The sequence below is a fragment of the Micromesistius poutassou genome, assembly GCF_964030765.1.
Source record: "Micromesistius poutassou genome assembly, chromosome: 4".
Classification (NCBI taxonomy): domain Eukaryota; kingdom Metazoa; phylum Chordata; class Actinopteri; order Gadiformes; family Gadidae; genus Micromesistius; species Micromesistius poutassou.
This window is the reverse complement of record NC_140274.1, coordinates 13099818-13119975: the sequence shown is the minus strand read 5'-3', so window position 1 is coordinate 13119975 and position 20158 is coordinate 13099818. Positions and strand designations below refer to the sequence as shown.

At 42.3% G+C, this 20158-nt stretch overlaps 1 protein-coding gene across 1 annotated transcript in view; it reads left to right on the top strand.

Annotated features, from left to right (window-relative positions):
* Positions 1–18919, top strand: part of st3gal4 (ST3 beta-galactoside alpha-2,3-sialyltransferase 4) — a 39720-nt gene extending 20801 nt beyond the window's left edge. The window contains exons 8-11 of the mRNA XM_084466296.1: positions 5548–5737; positions 11711–11848; positions 17288–17437; positions 17519–18919. Of these exons, the coding sequence (XP_084322422.1) occupies positions 5548–5737; positions 11711–11848; positions 17288–17437; positions 17519–17608 (568 nt within the window). The 3' untranslated portion in view covers positions 17609–18919. The remainder of the gene's footprint in view (positions 1–5547; positions 5738–11710; positions 11849–17287; positions 17438–17518) is intronic.
* The last annotated feature ends 1239 nt before the right edge of the window (positions 18920–20158 follow it).

Here is a 20158-nt window from a genome sequence, read left to right as displayed (position 1 = left end):
TTTGGAATAAAGACATATCCAAGGGATAGAAACAAACAGACAAAGTGCAAGCACTTATTTCCATCATGGTCCCTGGTGTTACAAGACAGGACATATATCATCACATTAAAAAAAACATTAAACATCATAGAAAATAGACTGAGAGGCTAAAAATATAAAATAATCTTCCCTAACCCTTACTTTCTGTATTAAAGTGCAATGTGCATACATAGACAAACACCAACAGACAACAACAACTCACATGGAGGAAGACATGTTAGTGTCACTAGGGATTTAAATTCACCATGAGCCAGGATTTTACCTTTTTCCTGAAACAATGATAGTTATGACAGTAATGGCCCTAAGACGCTCCCTTGTGGAACTCAAGTTACCAGTTGTTCCATGGATATATGACCTTGGAATTCAGTCTTTTGGGATCTACCGGTGAGGTAGGAAACAAACCATCTTAAGGCGGAAGGGCACATGCCCAAAGCTGACAACTTGTTGTACAGTAGGCTATGATCGACCGTATCAAAGGCCTTCTGTTAGTCAATTAGGATCATGCCACATAGTTTGTCGACATCTATTTCGTCCCTTATGAAGTCAGTTAGGTACAGTAGACATGAGTCAGTTGAATGTGACTGTCTGAACCCTGATTGGAATTTATAGAGGAGTTTGGTATCCACAGCATATTGATACAATTGTTCATGAACTACTTTCTCCAGGACCTTGGAGACTACACTCAAAATAGAAACCGGTCGATAATTTCCCGGATCAGAAACGATCACCTTTCTTGAAAAGTGGGATGACTTTAGAATGTTTCATGTCATCAGGAACAGTGCCTTGCTCCAAGGACAGATTAATAATATGAGCAATAAAAGGGGCTATGAGATCAGCTGCATCTTTCAAGAACCTGGCTGAGATATTGTCTAGCCCTGTGGCTTTGGCAGAGTTAAGTCCCTTTAGCAAGTCGCTGATTTTTTCTACCGACACAGGATTGAAGGAAAAACTATTGGGAGTCACACCTATCTTAGCATAAAAATCTTGAATGTGTTCAGGCCCGTACAATCTTGGGCTGGGTGGTAGCTTCTCCACAAGTTTATGGGCAACTGAGGTAAAATAAGTGTTAAGGTCCCATGGCATGAAAATTTCACTTTATGAGGTTTTCTAACATTAAGTTGAGTTCCCCTAGCCTCGCTATGGTCCCCCAATAGCTAAAAATTGCATTAGGTGTTTGCTGAATTTCTTGAACGTCTTCAAGTATTGTATTAGGGGCCCACTAACACCTATATTAAAGCATCCATAAAATAGCATGGGATCTTTAAAGTGATTGGCAATATCCTCCTTCTTATTTACCTATTTTCCATCAATGGAGAGAGTAATACAAGAACTGGGAGTGCTTTTTGTCTTAGATAAGCATCCTAGATTTTTCAGAACCTTCCACAAATTCTGGGGTTTGTCCTTGTTTTCGTTTATCTGTTCAGAAAAGTAGGTTCTTTTGACTCTTTGATTAGACTCTTTGATTATACGTTGGGCCTCATTCCTACAAGCTTTAAACTGTGAGAAGTCAGCTGGTTTCCTCTGAGCGTTTGTGCTTTGACATGGCTTTATCCCTAGCCCTGATGGCTTCAAGTACCTCTGAGTTAAACCAAGGCTGGGACCTTTGCTTTACCCTGATGACCTTGCCGGAGCCACTGAGTCAATGGCAGAAAGGAACAGGGTTTTAAACTTAACCCAGGCCAGGTTGATATCCATAGTGACCTAATTTTGATTGATTTGTGTCTGTTAAATGTGGCTCTTTGCAGCTTTCTAGTGCAATATATTAGTGGTCACTCAAGGAATACACAATAGATAGATAGATCAATTGTGCTCTGGGTTGATTTACAAATTCTGGTGGGGTCTTTAATTAATTGGGTAAGGCCGAACATATTGTAACATCTTGAATAACCACTATAAGTGGGGCAAGTTTTCTTAAAGACATCAGTGTTAAAATCACCTATTAGAATGCATTCCCTCTCCATCCATTTAGGATATTTATTTAATACATTCTCCAAGTGTTCATAAAAATTATTTTGCTGAGGAGGTCAATAACAGACCCCTAAAAGAATGAGATTGGTTTTGCGAAGGCATATATCTATCATCAGGATCTCAGCCTCTTCATTTATCAAATCCTCCCTTACTGAAAAGTGTAGGTCCGATCGAATGAACACACAAACTCCGCCTCCGTTCCTATTTCGGTCTTTCCTAATTAGGCTATAGTTGACATTTCAATCTCAGAGTCATTGATACTGGGATTGAGCCAAGTTTCAGAAATACATAAAGCGCCCACCTGGGTTTTGTTCTTCAGGAATCGAATCTCATCCATTTTGGGTAGAATACTCCTGGGGAGTATTCGGCTGCGGATTAACATTTGTGGATCCCCACGAATGTTGAATATGGGATCCAAACTATTTTTGAATGATTTGGGGGGTATGGGGGCAGGGGGGAGGGGCAACTTCACACAGGCAGTATCCGAGTCATTTCTGAACTTATATATTATACATATTATTATATATTATGGCGACCAAAAAAAAATACATTGAATGACACTTGCGGCATGTTAATGGAATAATTTGGGGGGAATTCAGTTTAACTAAGTAATTTAATTTGACATAATGTAAGATACCCACCTCCGTCGTGTAGGATGCCCTCTTCTCTTCTTTCAAGACTCCAGAAAGTAAGAGTTTGCTTGGATAGGTCCCAGTGTAGTTTGAAAAGTGCACCCCCTGCCGGTGACTTTCATTGGTTTATGCTGCAATTTTGTCCCGCCCACGGATGCTCTGCGTCATACGGATACAAATCACTTTTGCTACACATGTACCACCTAGACGTGTTGCAAAAGTACCCGCAGGAAAAACAACAGCTGAGACTCGTAGCAGCAGATTCGTTCAGTTGTATCGATGGACTTGTGCTCGCTCATTAAAATGCTCAATGAACATAGCGATCTATATAATTTTATTTGTGAGGAAATATTTCACAGATGTGCAACTTCTGATGCATTAGTTCACATTTGGGTTTACGAATGCACAAATGTTGTGCACGTTCTCAGATTATGAAACACGGGTGTGCGAATGTGTTTTGCACCAACTGCGCTGCAATCATTGTAGCAAAAGTGTCAAGTGCTCTTTGAAGTTGTGATGCACAGGATAGGATTTGTGCACCTGTAACAAAGGACTTGTGAACTCGTAGCCCCTATTTTGTGTTTACAATGATAGAAAAAATATTTACGCCTTCAAATTTACTGTTACACATTTGTGACTTTAGTGTACACATGTAACATAAATATCTACGACTTCAACTTTACTGTTACACATTTGTGACTTAAGTGTATGCATGCTCAAGACTTTTGCTACAATAATACCTTTATACGAGCAGTACATTGTTTCCGAATCCAAAGTGTTTACAAACTTAAGATCTCGAGATTAAAAAGGTTTGAAGTCTGAAACAGTGCATAGTGGTCACTTATGTCAGATCTGACAAGGTTAAAAACTTGTCCAGCGGCAAAGAGTTTGATAGTAAAACCGTATAATAAAAGAGCTGTCGGAACGTCATGTACTCCATGAACGCCGGGCGCCGCCATGCTCAACAGCTGAGTTGGAGAAAGCGTCAACTTCTTCACCAAGGCAAGGCCTCCGCTGAGTCCCAATACAGCCTCCTCCAGCACAGCTTCAGAACCGTAGTTTATGACTGGCAGTCTGTTCGGCATCCAGAGTCCTCCAGTCTGTGGCCGCGATGCCAGCGTATCTGTAGCTGGTCTCGCTGTGTGTGAGTTTGAATTCGTCCCTGAATGTGGCAGGAAGCTAGCTATATTATAGTATCTATAGTTATTATGAATTGAAGTGACATTATATCATATCATTGTAAGCACAAACATGATCATGGATCATGGGCATCAGGCCCATATATGTAGTCATAAAACAACTGGTATAACGTTATGGTAGCCTATACCGACTATGTTTGTTGATCTGCTTCTTTCAAAACATAATCACAACGGTGCTGCAGCGCGACGCTTCCTATTGATGCTAGGGGCGGCATTTGATGCACGTAAAATGCACTCTATTGGGATTAATGGCGAACAATTCTGCATTTGGCATAGTTATTTTATAGACAATATGCAGAGTCTTTTCACTTACGAATTTGCATGATCTGTATTTTTTGCCAGCACCCCTCCCTAGCTTTATTATGTGCAATTGTGTTGCCCCTAAATGTTATCTGATTCTTGAACTCCTCACATGAGTTCATTATGACTTATTATTATGTCTATTTTGTAAAGGTGAGTAAAATGATGTGCTAAACGCCCCTTTTACGGGAACACGCATTGAAACTAAACAGAAAACCTGGCTTGACAAATCGAATCCTAAGTGAGCTTTGTGGTACCATTTCACTCTTTAACTTTCTTACTTACGAGTTGCGTATTTGTCGATTCTGGTTATCCCAAAAAAGCCTGGGTATGTTCAGCACACTTCGTAGTATACCCCACAGGTGTGGATGTTTAAACCAGCCATCATCCACACACCCGATAAGCAATGGTCTTGTTGGGTGATGGGAGAAACTGTGGCTGTATTTCCTATATTTCTTTGTTTGAGCAGAAAGGCTATACCATATCTTTATGTATGCGTGTCTGCAATGCTAGATAGATAGGAACTTTATTAATCCGTCGGGAAGGTTCCCATTCACCATGTTACAAATAGAATAACAGAATAATAGTAAAAGACAAGTATACAAAATGTGCAAAAGTACAAAATGCTAAATGCTAATATATATATATATATATATATATATATATATATATATATGATGGATAACAAACGACAATGGTCCATGTAACTACCAAATGATTTTTAAAAATGCTGATATGCTTTGTTTCATGCATTATGTTTTTATTTGGAGTAATTATGAACAACATAATTATGAAAAAAGTATTGAAATATATTAAAGTAAGTATATATTAAAATATGGTTTAGGCCTCACCTGGCCTGAGTGACACTGATGGGACTTTCTGGCTGGGTGAGGCTGCACACCTGTGGTGCATCGGACAATCAGGGCTCGCCAGATAAAACAGCCATCACCACAAATACTCTGGAAGAGCATTGAAATATCAGCAGGTACCACCCCGCCTGTAACCTTTAACCAACTCATGGCATGTTGCAGAAGCAATTGCACGCTCCACCCAAGAGTCCTCCATCACAGTCGATTTTGTAGCACTAGTTTGGAAGGTAGATAGATAGACAGGAACTTTATTAATCCCTCGGGAAGGTTCCCTCAGGAAAGTGCACTTCGAGCAACAGCAAACACCATTTTATAAATAGAATAAGGGTTGCCAGGTGTTACCTGCCATTTCAGACATCTCCTTGAGTGTGTGCAGTGGTGGCCAGTTTAACCAGTGTGCCTTGATTGTCCAATGCCACACAGGCATGCCTGCCTAAACCAGAGGCCTTCCTAAACCAGCCACCAACAAGACGTACTCCAGTCTCAGAATAAAACCAACAATGGGGACTAAGGAGTTGTGCTGTCTGGTCCCCTGTGCAGGCTGAATGATGCTCCAGTGAGGGGCTATGAAGAGGACGTGGGCCACAAGACCACCATGAGGTTCTTCTACCCGGAGTCTGCATCCAACAACCCAGGCCTAAATAACAACCCCGACACCCTGATGGTCATGGTGCCGTTCAAACAGCAAGACCTTCACTGGCTCAAATCCATCGTCAACAATGAGAAAAGGGTCGGCCATCAGTTTCTGATATATGCACATTTTCACCCTGTTTGCGGTAATAGCAAACCGCTAATTAGACTCAACAAAACTTGGTTCTAATTTCCAGTGTTGCTAATGAAAGGTTGACCATTGGTCAATGTGGTAGACTCATGAGACCATCCTGATATTAACTTTGAATTTCACAATTAATATCAGGCCAATGAATGAATCAGTCTGGTCGGGCATCCATTGATTTCCAAATATCGCTGTGGCTTTGCATTGAGGGAAAAACTACATTGAGAAAAGCCTTCTGATAAAGCCAGGGTAGGCAACTTGGAGAAACCAGCCAGAGTAAGCTAGATCTTACTATTATAATAGTTGGCCTGTCTGGAAAGTTGTTCCTCCACACTTGGTCAAGTGAGCATGTGCCAAGCAGCCCGCAGCTCACACACACACACACAGCATGCCCGCACACACACGCCACATTCCCACACACACCGCTCCCTCTCCCCCTCCCCCACACAAGCCTGTGCTTTATTTCACTATAGTTAGGTAGGTTTCTGCCTTAGCTGTTGTTCCACTTAGTTTATTTCACTAAGGTGCTTCGGTAAATGAACACAATTTTCAGTTTCAGAAGAAGCTGTTTATTATTATTTTCAACTAACCAATAGTAGTTGCCATGCATTTAAAAAAAGTCAATGCACTTTGATCCCTGAATAACAGTAAAAGCTATGGAATAATTTATTTGCATACATAAGCCGTTTTCACACTTCTCTTAATTGAGCGAAGCACAACAAAGGTTATGCAATTAAGAGAAGACAAGAGACTGAAGTTGATGGTTTCTATGTTCAGTGTCTGATTTCTGTCCAACCATAACTCAACTCATCCAGACTCAACTATCAATCTTTGCATTGGCTATACAACCCAATCAGCTGAATTTAACTGAAATATGGTTATAGATCTTAGCAGATGGCTTTATCCAAAGTGACATGCAAAAAGATCATAAAGATCACAGGCATTTCTATGCACAGTAATCCCTTATGCGTGGGATTACATTTTCTAGTTTACACTTGATGCCCGATATGGGGACATCAGTGTCGCTCAGTCATCAGTAGAATCTCCAGCTGGTTTAGGGAGGGGGGGGCTTGCAAGGGGCGGGATATGACGTAGGGTCTCGGTTTGTTTTGGTTTGACCGCAGACAGCACAGAGGCAGAACGGGCAGAACTCATCGCGATCATCTTAAGCGATGCATCATATATCATATTCATCCACAACATCCGCATCGATCGATGAAAGATTGGAGCATGAGTTAGAGGCAAATAGAAAAAACAACGAACAAGAAAGGCATTACCGGAGAAAGAGAGCGTCTTTTTTGGCTTCATTTCACATCTAAGAAACACTGGGGAAAATGTAGTTGATTTCTGTGTTTAACTGAGAAAACAGGGAGTTGAAGGACGGGACCCTATAATGTTCAGCTAACTGTTGTCAATAATAACGTTGTTGTTACGAGAGTTAGCGTATGAATGCACGAGACTGGCTGTGAGTGGACGAGCGAGCGGTAGCGTGTGTCTGTTTAGTGAAGTAATGAACGAGTTTGGTTGTGTCTGTGCAAATGTGTACTCTAAAGTTAGTGAAACTAAGAATTACCCAGCCTGTCAAGAATTGGTGGCCCCTTCATTCCGATCATGTTCAAACCTGTAAGCAGACCCACTGCCGGTCAAAGTGAAGGGTTTTACCCCAGAGAGAACATCGTTCTTGGAGGGAAAGTCTTCCCTGTGCTCCTTGACTACGGTCTGGGAGCCGACAGCAGGAAAGGTGTAACATAATAATAAAAAACATTTCCTATATACGCGTTCAGCTGTAAACTCAAGTATTGTAATTTATTGAATGATGTGAGGGTTACGATAAGACCTATCATTTAGCGTTCACCACGAATGACTCTGAAAAGCGGTGCCACATTTAAATATTGTTTAAACCATTCAGCGAACAAAAGGCAACAGGCTGATTATCGTTTAGGGTACGGGTGCCACTCAATGACATGCAAACATATACTGAAGCGTCATCAACACGCCCACTCAACTGGTGTGAAATGCTGACATTCTATTGCTCATTCACATATAAGGTGATTAACATTTCTACCGAAACATTTCTGCTAAAATACTACCTCAGGGGTAGTCTTTTTTCAGGATGTCCAACGTCCAGATTTGTATTCTCCTGCTATTCTTTGTATCCTGAAAATCCTATTTGTATCCTGAAAATCTCCTGAATAATACTACCCCTAAGGTAGTATTTTCTCTGTAGGAAATGTAAATGACCTTATATGTAAATGAGGAATAGGAAGCAGTGGCGTCTGCTAGTCTTTCAAAGAGGGGAAGTTCATTTTCGGCCTACATCATATCAATTGTCAATTTATGTATATGTAAATTATGCTTTCTGTTCCTTTTCAAGGAAATACTCTGTCATACCAACTAGCTGTCTTTTCCAGTGACTTGACCAGTGTCCTCTCAATGGCCAGCAGAGCTAGGCTGCTTAAACTGCCTTGGCCCATTGTGTTACGGGTGTAGGACTTGAGCCGCTTTAAACAGGAGAAGCTCCTTTATACACCTGCAGATGTAGCTGCCATTGTTGCCACTAATAAGAACAGTTTGTAAAGCTGAGGCATTGCACTGTCCAACTCCAAGTCTTTAAGGAACACCAAGAAATCACACAGCTGTCCCCTGTCACTTTGCAAGTCCTGATCTGAATACAGGACTTGAAGTTCAGACCTCAGGCTCCCTGAATAAAAGTGATGGCCAACTACCAAAACAATATCAAACTTGAACAAGGAAATGTGTGAATTATGTTAAACTGAAACAAGGAATTGTGTGTATGAAATTATGTGTATCAAATGTACAATGAAAATTGTCTAGCAATTTCGCCAAGCAAATATCAAGAAATAGGTTGGTTTGTCTTTCGACTCGCTTGCAAAATCCACAATGGGACTGAGGACTGAAGAGAGCTCCGGCGACGTTTTATAGTTCAAAATCGCTGTCAATCAAATGGCAACTCAGTCTTTCGCAGACCCTCCAATCATCACGCAGAAGCCCAGAGTCCAGGCCAGCCCACTCCTCCATTCACCCCAAGAGACGCTGAGCGTCCGTGGGAGGGACATAATCGCAGCATTATCCAATGACCATCGACTTTTGATGCACTAAAAAAATCAGAAATCAATAACATTTGTCGCAGTGTTTGTTATATGTGAAATGAAGGAAAAAAGACGCTCTCTTTCTCCGGTAACGTCGTTTGCGACGCCTTTCTTCTTCATCGTTTCTTATATTTGTGTCTAACTCATGCTCCAATATTTCATTGATCAATGCTTTGGATGTTACGGAATATATGATTCATCGTTGCATCAACATTTAAGATGATCGTGATGAGTTCTGCCCGTTCTGCCTCCGTGCTGTCTGTGGTCAAACCAAAACATACTAGAATGACAGCAGCCGCACTTATCCCGCCTCTTGCAAACTTAGACCCTATGTCATATCCCGCCCCTTGCAAGCCCACCCCCCTAAACCCCCCGTTGATTCTACCGATGTCTGAGCGACATCGATGTCCGCATATGAAGCATCAAACGGAAACTCTAGTTTTGATAATAACCAACCAAAAAAGTCTGTGGATATAGGAAACACTCAAAAGAGATAACGTTTCATTGACATCTGAAACATCTTCACCTGCTGCAGGCTCTGATGATCATAAAAAAGCAGGATGTGCACTGTGTTCAACTTGTTAAGCTAGCGTCAAGGTTTATTGAAAAGGAACAGGGTGAGAAGTATGTGGAGGGTGTCTGATAATGCGGGCCTGCCTTACACACTGCCGTGTTCACACTGTACACGTCCGTCGACGGATGTCATTGACTTTGCATGGCCCGCTCTCGAAATGCATTGTGGGTCAATCCATTGCGTCGGCACCGTTGCCTGTGTCAAAAAGTTGAGAAATGTTCAACTTTGCAGTTGAACATTTCGGATCCGTCGGCCTATCAGATCGCGTACCCATACGTCAGACACGCCCTCCGTCATCCGTCGACGGACATGTACAATGTGAACGTTGTGTCACACCCCCTACCCACTGTACACGTCCGTCGACGGATCTCATTGACTTTACATGGGACGCTCCCAAAATGCATTGTGGGTCTGTCCGTCAGATCGGCTCCGTCTCTTGTGTCCAAAAGTTGAGAAAAGTTTAACTTTAACTAAAGTTTAACAGCGACGAATCCGTCACCCAATCATATCCCGTTATACGCACGTTATACACACGTTATACGCAGATCGTGTTTTACCCCATGCGTCGGACACACCCACTCTCTTCTGTCGACGGACGTGTACAGTGTGTAAGAGCCGTCACGCCTACCGCCTACACACTACCGCCGTCAACGGACGCATCTCATTGACTTTGCATGGGGCGCCCTCGAAATGCAAGTCGGCTCCGTGGCTGGCGTCAAAAGTTGAGAAATGTTCAACTTTTCGGGAAGCGACGGGTCCGTTGGCCAATCAGATTGCGGTTGTGCAAATACACTAGTGTGCCGCTACTTGGACAATGTCCAATGAAATGGTCTTTGTGATACAACCCGCCGTGGAAATGTCAAAAAGCCGGCCGGCAGCGGGGGATTTAAGAATGGATTTAAGAATTGGGCGATTGCTGTGGTACACGTACAGGGGCAACACTGTCCTTGCGACTACGGGATCTATTTAGCAATAACAACAACAAACAGGAAGACGCAGGAAAAAGCCGGCTTTATAACGCTTGGTGCAAGGAGAGCGCAAGGAGAGTGTTGCCCCTGTTGCAGGCTGAGTCCACAAAGACTACTCCCCCATATGTCAGACACACCCTTCGTCATCCGTCGACGGACGGAGGTAGTGTGCAAGAGGCGTCAGTGTGTGGTTTGCAGTGGGACATTTGTTTTCTTCCTCAAACTTAACGACCAAAATGGTATCTTCCTCTATCAGTTGTTCTACATTTGGTAAATCATGGCAGGTATTAGCAATAGGTCTGCCTTGCCTTATGGAAGACTTCATCATTTTTATTATGGGCATGCGACAGCCACAGAGAGAACAAGAGAATTTCAACAAATGAGTATTCAGTCATTTGGATTGCTTCTCTTCCATGAGTGCCACCATTGTTCTCATTTGGCAGATTGCATGTCCTTGTTCGTCATGAACTGAAATGACCTCCCCTTGATCGCTGATTGGTCTTGGCGTCTTACAATTTTATTTTTCAAAAAGGCTCATGACAGGCTCCAGGCCAGACGAATTTCCAGAGAGAAACTGAATGTGAACTTGTAAAATTGGGATGGGCTCACAAGACTAACTTCTGTGCAACCAATTATTGTGATGTCTTTTTCGTAAACGTGTACATTGTGCGCCACAACGCAGGCACCCAAATATACAGTATGTGGCCACGCGTGCTTCTGTTATTTCTTAAACATTTCTCTCCACTCTTTGGTTCTCCCACTCTATGCCTTACATTCAACACTTTTTCTTATAAATGTATTCGAGCACACTCGTACACACCCTATTCTTTCTAGAACTACCAGATTTTTATGTTTGTGGTGCCAGGGGCCTATAAGCGTTAAACATACATTTCCATAGTGTTGTCCTTCCCACGCTCTGCCCCCTCCCATTCCCTGGGGCCAGTGCTAATAGTCAGAGGGTCATTACCCCTAATTTGCACATCAGTTTCCAGTTGCTCCTAGTTACCAGAGACATGGTGGTTTGAATGCCAATCCGTTCAGTTAAATTAATTTAACAAAGTGTTGATTTCAAATTGTTTTGCTTTTCTCCTTTCCATTGTATCCCTATTGTTGTTGTTCCATTGTTTCAGAGTCTTCCTTCCTTGAGTAATGTGTGTGTGTGTGTGTGTGTGTGTGTGTGTGTGTGTGTGTGTGTGTGTGTGTGTGTGTGTGTGTGTGTGTGTGTGTGTGTGTGTGTGTGTGTGTGTGTGTGTGTGTGTGTGTGTGTTTCTCCTAGGTGAGGAAAGGCTTTTGGAAGCTTCCTCCCCTGATATGGCTGGGTGATATCAGTAAACTCAGAGTGCTGGACCCCTACTACTTCCACCAGACAGCAGACCGACTGCTGAAGATTCCCCTACCTTCCAAGCCTGGGAAGGTGAGGTGATTTTCCCATTGGCCCTACTATCCAGATGCGTTCCTCCATTACCTACCCCTTGGGTCCATTTGGGAATTGGACAATTTCCCTGTCTCATTACCAGTGGTGATTTCTCCAAGACTGCTAGGGAAGGTCACCTTCCCCTAAAATTTCAAAAATTAAATTATCAAATATATACTGTTGTGTTAACATTTCATTGACTAAAAATGTGTTAGAACACGTCCATCTCTAAGAGTTTGTTCAGAATCAGATGCTTATCGCAGGTTGACTGACTCGATTTCCTTCTCATGCATTCCCGTAGCATCACAGTGCATTTGCCTGTTGAAGCTCAGCGTCCATAGACTTCAATGAGGCTGCATAGAACAGCTTTTTTTTTTAACTTCAAGTCCTGTATTCAGATCAGGACTTGCAGGGGGACAGGGGACAGCTGTGTGATTTCTTGGTGTTCCTTAAATACATGGAGTTGGACAGTGCAATGCCTCAGCTTTTCAAACTGTTCTCATTAGTGGCAAAAATTGGAGCTACATCTGCAGGTGTATAAAGGAGCTTATCCTGTTTAAAGCGGCTCTAGTCCTACACCCGTAACACAATGGGCCAAGGCCGTTTAAGCAGCCTAGCTCTGCTGGCCATTGAGAGGACACTGGTCAAGTCACTGGAAAAGACAGCTAGTTGGTATGACAGAGCATTTCCTTGAAAAGGAACAGAGAGCATAATTGACATATACATAAATTGACAATTTATATGATGTAGGCCGAAAATGAGCTTCCCATCTTTGAAAGACCAGCAGCCGCCACTGCTCATTACATTTTTCTCACTGGTACCCATTAGTAAAAAATAAAAAAAGATGAGAATAAAATATACAGTTTACTTTATGGATTTTTTGAAGCATTGTTTATTGTGAGTCACGTCTTTATTTGATGTGACTCACTCATCACATAAATTAGATTGCATCCTGACCTTCTGTTCATCGCCTGTCGGTAGCTTAATACTGGTGTGCTCTCCTCGCGGCCAGCGACACAGAGGTTAATGTTTTGCTACTGCATCCTGTGATTAGACCACCCCTGCCTGCATGCCAAAAGACCAAACAAGCTTCTGTTGGATTGGAACTTGTTTTCCCCTCGGTTTGAGGAGGGCGTGGGGAGGAGGGGAACTACTGCTTGACAAGATGGAGATTAGCCTCCATTGTACAACTTCCTGGCATTCAGTGTGCAACAGGTCTCTTTGAATTCTGGATAAAACGGCACTATCCCGTTGTAAATAATTAGCTCTTGTTTTTTAAGGATGGCGGCTTCCCTGTCATTTCTTTCTGAATGTTTTAAACATTTGCTTCAGAATTACCATCCTTTTGTCAAAAAGAGTAAACAATTATTCACAATATTTATTTTGCATTGTGATGGAATTACAACATACTTTTCTGTTCCTGGCAGACTATAGTATCTACTTTGAACAGCGATACAACCAAATCAAAAAGTATAACATAACACCTGCGGATGCTGTGTTAGCCTTCAAGCTTAGACACAGCTTTTCTGGATGAGATGGAAAGTGAGAAAGGTATCATAAACAATGCTGCTGATGGCTAAGCTAGCAAACATAATGAAGAAAAATAACAGGTGAATACAGGATAAGTGGTTTTATCCTGTGTGTGTCATAATGAGAAACTAATGCAACACAAACTAAAGAGCACAATGGTCATGGTAACCCAGTCTCTTTTGCAGGTGTAAAGGTGTAGAGTGCAACAGGATAGATTATAACCTTCATTTATAGATATGACTGTGTTCTACATTGAGCCAGAGTTTGAGGAAGATAAGGCAAAGCCACAGGATGCAGCCAAACAGGGAGCAATTATGAATAAATCCATGTATGTGCAAAATAATTGCACAAAACAAAAGTAAAAAGTTTTGAGGAAGCTACAGAAATATTTTCCAACCTTCACTTCCAACCTTCACATCACTTAAGCTATTGTTCGCAGTACTGTCAAAGTAAGTGGCAGTCAATTCTATCAACGTCAATTCTGCATTCATGCTTTGTTACGGTTGATGGTGTAGGATGGTTACAACAGCACAGTTACATTGAAAATCTACAACCTCCTCACATACAAGCAGCACTGCGATTCCCTTAATGGAACTGAAGCTGATTTCAACAATAGGAAAGATCGTGTTGCAAAGTCTGCTTTGCAACTCGTAGGATTAGGTGTGCTAAACAATGACACATCAGAGACTGTAATTTGACACATTTATCATCTTGGCAAACCAGCTTATTTTGGGTTGGGTGGGAATGTTTTCAAACAAGGGAATGTTTTCAAATGAGTCCAGAGAATTCAGAAACTTCAATTGAAGCACATTCCTTTCTGGAGCAACTTTGTGTGTTTCCGGACACACTCATTTTTTGTAATCACTCATCATGTTGTTAATCAGGGATGCAAACCCCTCAATTTGGGTGTCTCATGTGATTTGTCTAGATCCCAACTATATTAAACATGGCACTTGTGCTACAGCCTTATATTACCAATATGCAATTGTCAAGGTGACTTATAGGTAGATCTAGTTCTTACTAAGCCCTTACTAAGTAAATATGAACACCTTACCCTTAAGAAAGTGTGTATATATTGGCAGTGTTGGACCGGTGCCAGTGTTTGTAGCACAGTGCACACCCTGTAGCTTTGTGTAAATGTTTTATTTGATGTTTTTGATGTAAAATATGTTTAAACATAGGAGTGTAACGTTTGAACACCCTTGGTCCATGCTGGATAGATAGAACATTGCAACCAGTACATTTACAGAAACGAGGGAGGCCAGGAGGCTACTGGCACCCCCATTTTGCTGCTTCACCTCCATCATGTTTTTTAAGTCCTGGAGTCTCATGGAGCCCAAGATTCAAACTATTGTACTACACTTGCAAGCTTTAACTTGTTTCCTACAAAAAATACTAATCATGCATGAAGACATTCAAACAACGGCGCAACTGACTATTGGTAACAGTTTCCGTGTGGTTTCAACAGCTGCAATTGACAATATTTCCACATTGCGTTACCATTACTGGGGAAATGTTCCAGCCGTGTGTGGGCTACATTGTTCCCTGAACATGCTATAAGCCAACTCGCTTTAATACTATAGAAGTCGCAATCCTCCATTTAAGCAAAAATCAACCATACAGTCGACTACCACCCACAGATTGCATGGCAGTGTCACGTGCAATGCATCATTTACACCACCCCCATAAATACAACGGTACCCTTTCCATTTGTTTCTGAATCTCCTGGTAAGGTCCTTCTCGAAGGTACAAGTACAAACAATAGGCCCATCTCTTTCATTAAACAAGGATGCTCTGCTAATAAAAGTAGTATTTTGCACGTCACCTGTGCCTTTTGTCACAGAAAAGTTCCCTCTGTCGGCCTCTGTTCGACGCTCACCAAAACACACACACACACAGCTCTCCATGCACTGCATTCACAGCACTATAAAACAACCTCTCTAGCACTGAATTTCCTTTGTTTTGCTTGGTCCAACATTTTCCTCCACTACATCATACGTAGTTTCCGGTCTACAACACACGTTCTCTTACTTGGACCAGTTGTCTTTGTGCCTTTCTTACTGGCCGCTGGTACAGATGTGTTCCATAACGCACACAATTCGGTCTGGTTGCAAAGTTGTCCTGGTAACGTGTTTCTCCAGCAACAAGTCCATGTTTTCGGCTTGTAGCATGCGGTTAGGGGGCTGTAACAGGGATGTAACCATCTGGATGAGGTGCGTTGTGAACTTGAAGCTCAGCTGCGTTATTGCACAAGAAGTTGATGATCGAAACAGTACACGTATGGTAATCACAGCCACCTTTAGCACTGCTCCCTATTCCCCTGACTTAAGGGATGCACCATCATAAACCTGCCCTAATATCTTGTCAGTGCCGAGTCTGACCGTTGTCACCTCATCAGTTATTGTTGTAGTTTCAGTATCAGCATCCGATTTTTTTTCGGCTGTTGTCATGACTAATAAGCGTTCCCATACTTTGTAATTGTCCTCAACGTAACACACAGCTACTGAAATGTTTTTCTTGACCTGGAGTGTCGCAGGTTCCGTCGACTTTAATGGTGTACCATGGCTCCCCAACCTCTCTGACAATTTCTTGTGTCAGTATGAAGCTCATAATGTCATTAGCTAGGGTCATTAGGGTCTGGCTCTTCAGTTGTGGTGGTTTAGGGCACCCCCTTCTCCCCCTCAGCCAGGATCCCCTGATTAATGCATGGGGGACCACACATACACACACACACACACACACACACACACACACACACACACACACACACACACACACACACACACACACACACACACACGTAAGGTTCACTGTTGTTGCAAGCTAATCTTAAGTGTCTTTAGAATAGTGTCTTTTATCACAGCTGAAGAGTGAGGGTGGTGATAGCTAGTTCAACTTGTACACATTGATTTGCTCAATGTAATGAACAGGTGTGCATCCCCATCCTCCCAGGGCGACAGGGCCTTTCTCCATCCTCCTTTGTGGAGCATGGGGCCTTGGGCGGAGGTTTTGCTTGGCCTGGGCTGCTGTGGGCTGACTCCAGGGGTGGCAGTCGGTTCCCGGTCTGGCTGATGTGCTGTCGGCGCCGGTGTGTAGCCTACCTCAGCCAAATGGTGGCGACAGCGAGTGCTTTATTTTATGAGATCCCGAAAGATTGTCCAAACATAGGCTTTGGTTGAACATGAAACGTCTCCAGCAATAGGTAAGGCCTTGCAGTCTCTGTTTGAGGCCTTCCTGGAATAACTGAGAACCAAACAGGCCTGTTGTAAACAGCAGTACACCCACCAGGAAGATGGGGGTATTTCCCCAGAGGTGACAAGGGTTTGGGACTGATGGGCGGGGTTTATCTTGGTTCTTGGTTGGTAACGGAGCTGTTTGGAACTGACTCTCTCCCTCTGTGAACATGGATAATTATTATAGTCAGTGAAGCAGCGAACAACATGGTTAATTATCTGCAGTTTTGCATTGGCTAGTCTAAGTCTCTCGTTTTCATTAAAGACAGAAATATGGTTGACTCATATAGAGCCCACTTTTAAAAAGTCCTCTTGATTCAACCGATCTGCAAGCCTTTATTTCTATCAGACAAAGCACAACTGGGACAACAGTAGAGAGTGGGCCTGGCATTGTACATCTGTAATCCTCCAGGGACCTCTAGTGGCAGAAAAGTGTGTGTGTGTGTGTGTGTGTGTGTGTGTGTGTGTGTGTGTGTGTGTGTGTGTGTGTGTGTGTGTGTGTGTGTGTGTGTGTGTGTGTGTGTGTGTGTGTGTGTGTGTGTGTGTGTGTGTGTGTGTGTGTGTGTGTGTGTGTGTGATTTTATTAATAATGTACACATACGTTCTGTAAAATAACTGGCCTTTACAATGTTTTTTAAAATAATATATTGGAATTTTTCTTTCTTTTTCCCCGAAGACATTGCAACCGACCACAGGGATGTTGGCCATTTTTGTGGCTCTAAACTACTGTGATGTGGTTCACATTGCTGGTTTCGGATACCCCTCATTCAAAAACCCAAATGATCCAATCCACTACTATGGACACGATACAATTAAACAGATGAAGGTGGGTTATGATGTTCCTTGACTGTGTTGGATGTACATATTGAAAGAATGAAGGAAATACTGACCTAGTCCTCAATTCCAGGATTCTCCACATGATGTCAGCAATGAAGCCGGTGCCTTAAAAATGCTGGAGGATTTGGGAGCCATTTTTTACCTGCATTCACATTCGTGACTCGAATTCGTGACTTTAATTCGCGACATCCTTAACATCAGAACTTATTAACTCTTTGAGCTAACAACCCTGGCATGTCAACTTTCTGTTTGATTCATCCTCGTATAATTTCATTAGCTTTTGGATAACACTTGGTTGACAGTTGAGAAGTACTCTAATGCACATCGTCTATGCAATTTAATTGCATACATTTCTTTTTTGCTTTGTTTGGGGATTTCGGGTCTTACTCTTGCCTGACCAATTCAGATAACTTATTTACATCTGGCTTTATCACAGTAACAACCTGTTGCAGGTAAGAAGTTTGATGTATTGAATGTCTGTTTAATGTATTGAATGTCTGTGAAGGCAATCAGAACCCAATCAGAATATGTTGTCAATCTGGAGTAGCTGATCTGCTTTCTGATCTTAGGGTGTTGCATTCAGATCTCACATGCTGAGGTTTTAGTCTGTTTCACTGTAAGCAAGCTAAGGTCGCACAACAATGTCCCAACTCTTCTCTGTTTTGGCACCGCAATGGTGGAACGAGCTCCCTGCCGATGTCAGGACTGCAGAGTCACTCAAGAGTCTCAAGACTACCTTTTCAGAGTTCACCTGGACTCTACAAAGCCTTCCTCCTTACCTCCCTCCTCCCTGACTCTGAAAAACACCCCTGGCACTTAAAGAACCTTATCCTATACCTATCTTTGTTGAATACAGGGAATGGATTGACCAAGCAATTGTAAGTGCTTGACACTTGTTCTATGAACATCCTTACTGTACCGACAGCGATATATTGTTGCTTCTCATTCTTGAGTCGCTTTGGATAAGAGAGTCTGCTAAATGGCCTGAATGTAAATGTACCTAAAGGCATCCTTGTGCAAGATGCCTGACCCCTACTTGCACCTTCATGACATGCCTAAAAAGACTGCACAATGGTAATAACAAGCCTAGAAGTAGTTGTGAGAATTAGCTTGAATTGCTGGCTGTAAAATAATCAAACATGTACGTGTATTTATTTGAAAAAAGCTTGACTTTCCCAACTTTCAGAGGTATTTTTCACAATTGACTTGGACTATGGGTCTCCTGTAAATGTTTTTATCAAAAATTAAATTTCTATGGTGCAGTTTTAACTTATTGAATTTGACTATAAAGCTGAAATTCCATTCATTACAAACCTCATCATTCCTCTGAATGTTAATATTTCTCACTCTAGGCTACTGAATTTGGGACGGTTTTCTTTTTTGACTATATATATATATATATATATATATTGATCTTTCTTTTTTCATGTTTGGGGGGAAATTTGGGAAATTTTACTGGATATATTACATATATATTCTAAAATAAAACTTATATTCTAAAACTTTAAACATTTTAGTTTTTTTTTCTGATGAACAAATGTTTTCAAGATCTTTCATGTCCATCTTAACCTGTCAAAATTAGACAGGTTAAAATAACCTGTCATTTTAAGGACACTCAATATTTTTATCGCCACTAGATGGAGCAGTGCTATTATTTGTAGAACTGCATTGCACAAGAGGCAGGCATGCAACCGGACCTGGACTGCCTTAGGCGATGGAAGAGCACAAAAAAAAGCACGCTTCATGCATGGGCTGGACCAGCCTGTTTCCGCACATCTGGAAAACAAGCGCATCGCTGAGTGCTGTTTATTCAGACTGACTGATGTAGGCCTTCATTTGCCACTAGCGACTGGTGTTAATGATGGTTACCACCATTGGTACACGAGATACTATAGTTATTAATGAGGATAAGTAATGGAAGTCATGCCCATAGCACCCATTAAAAAGCTGCAGATGCAGCCTCTTGCCTTCCCCATCTACTAAATAATGCTTATTGTAACACATGCTGGTAGTATGGTAAGAGGGCCATTTTAGCACCCTTATTACATTTATATAATTCATAATATACCCCAACACACACACACACACACACACCTGGCCTTTTCATGATCTGACTAACAAGGAGGCCATAGTTTTGGATTTGTTTGTGTCACCGGTGAGTGAAGTGAGAAAAAAAAAATTTGCGTCACGCCTGAGGGGCTTTGTTCCTTTCCCTCTACGCAACCTGCCCCCCAGTTACATAATGGAGCGGGAGGTTGTGAAAGGGCAGCCGTTTACAATACATACAACAGAGAGGGAGATAAAGAACAACCAGGTCAGACCGTTGTGATATGCATACTTACCGTATGCTGCCCCCTCCTTCATGTCCGGTAGTGTAACCTACCCTGAGCCCATCTCTGGCTCCGTAGCATTGCTAACCTGCATAACCTGCACTAAGTTCACCTACCAGTGGGAATGGCCAGGCTGCTCATATCCGCCGGAGATACAATGCAGGGGGTGTATGGATTCACACGCCACTGACCTATCACCAGTGTATGCAAAGCTTGCTGAAGACGAACTGGGCTCTATTAGAAATGCATAGGTTTGAACCTCGAGGGAGACCCCTTTTAATCTATGACCCATGGCCTTCCCTGTTGCTACGCTGGGGAATGTGAACAAGGCTATTGGCTACAGGGGGGGCCTCTCTGATCACACCTCCCTGCTCACCGGC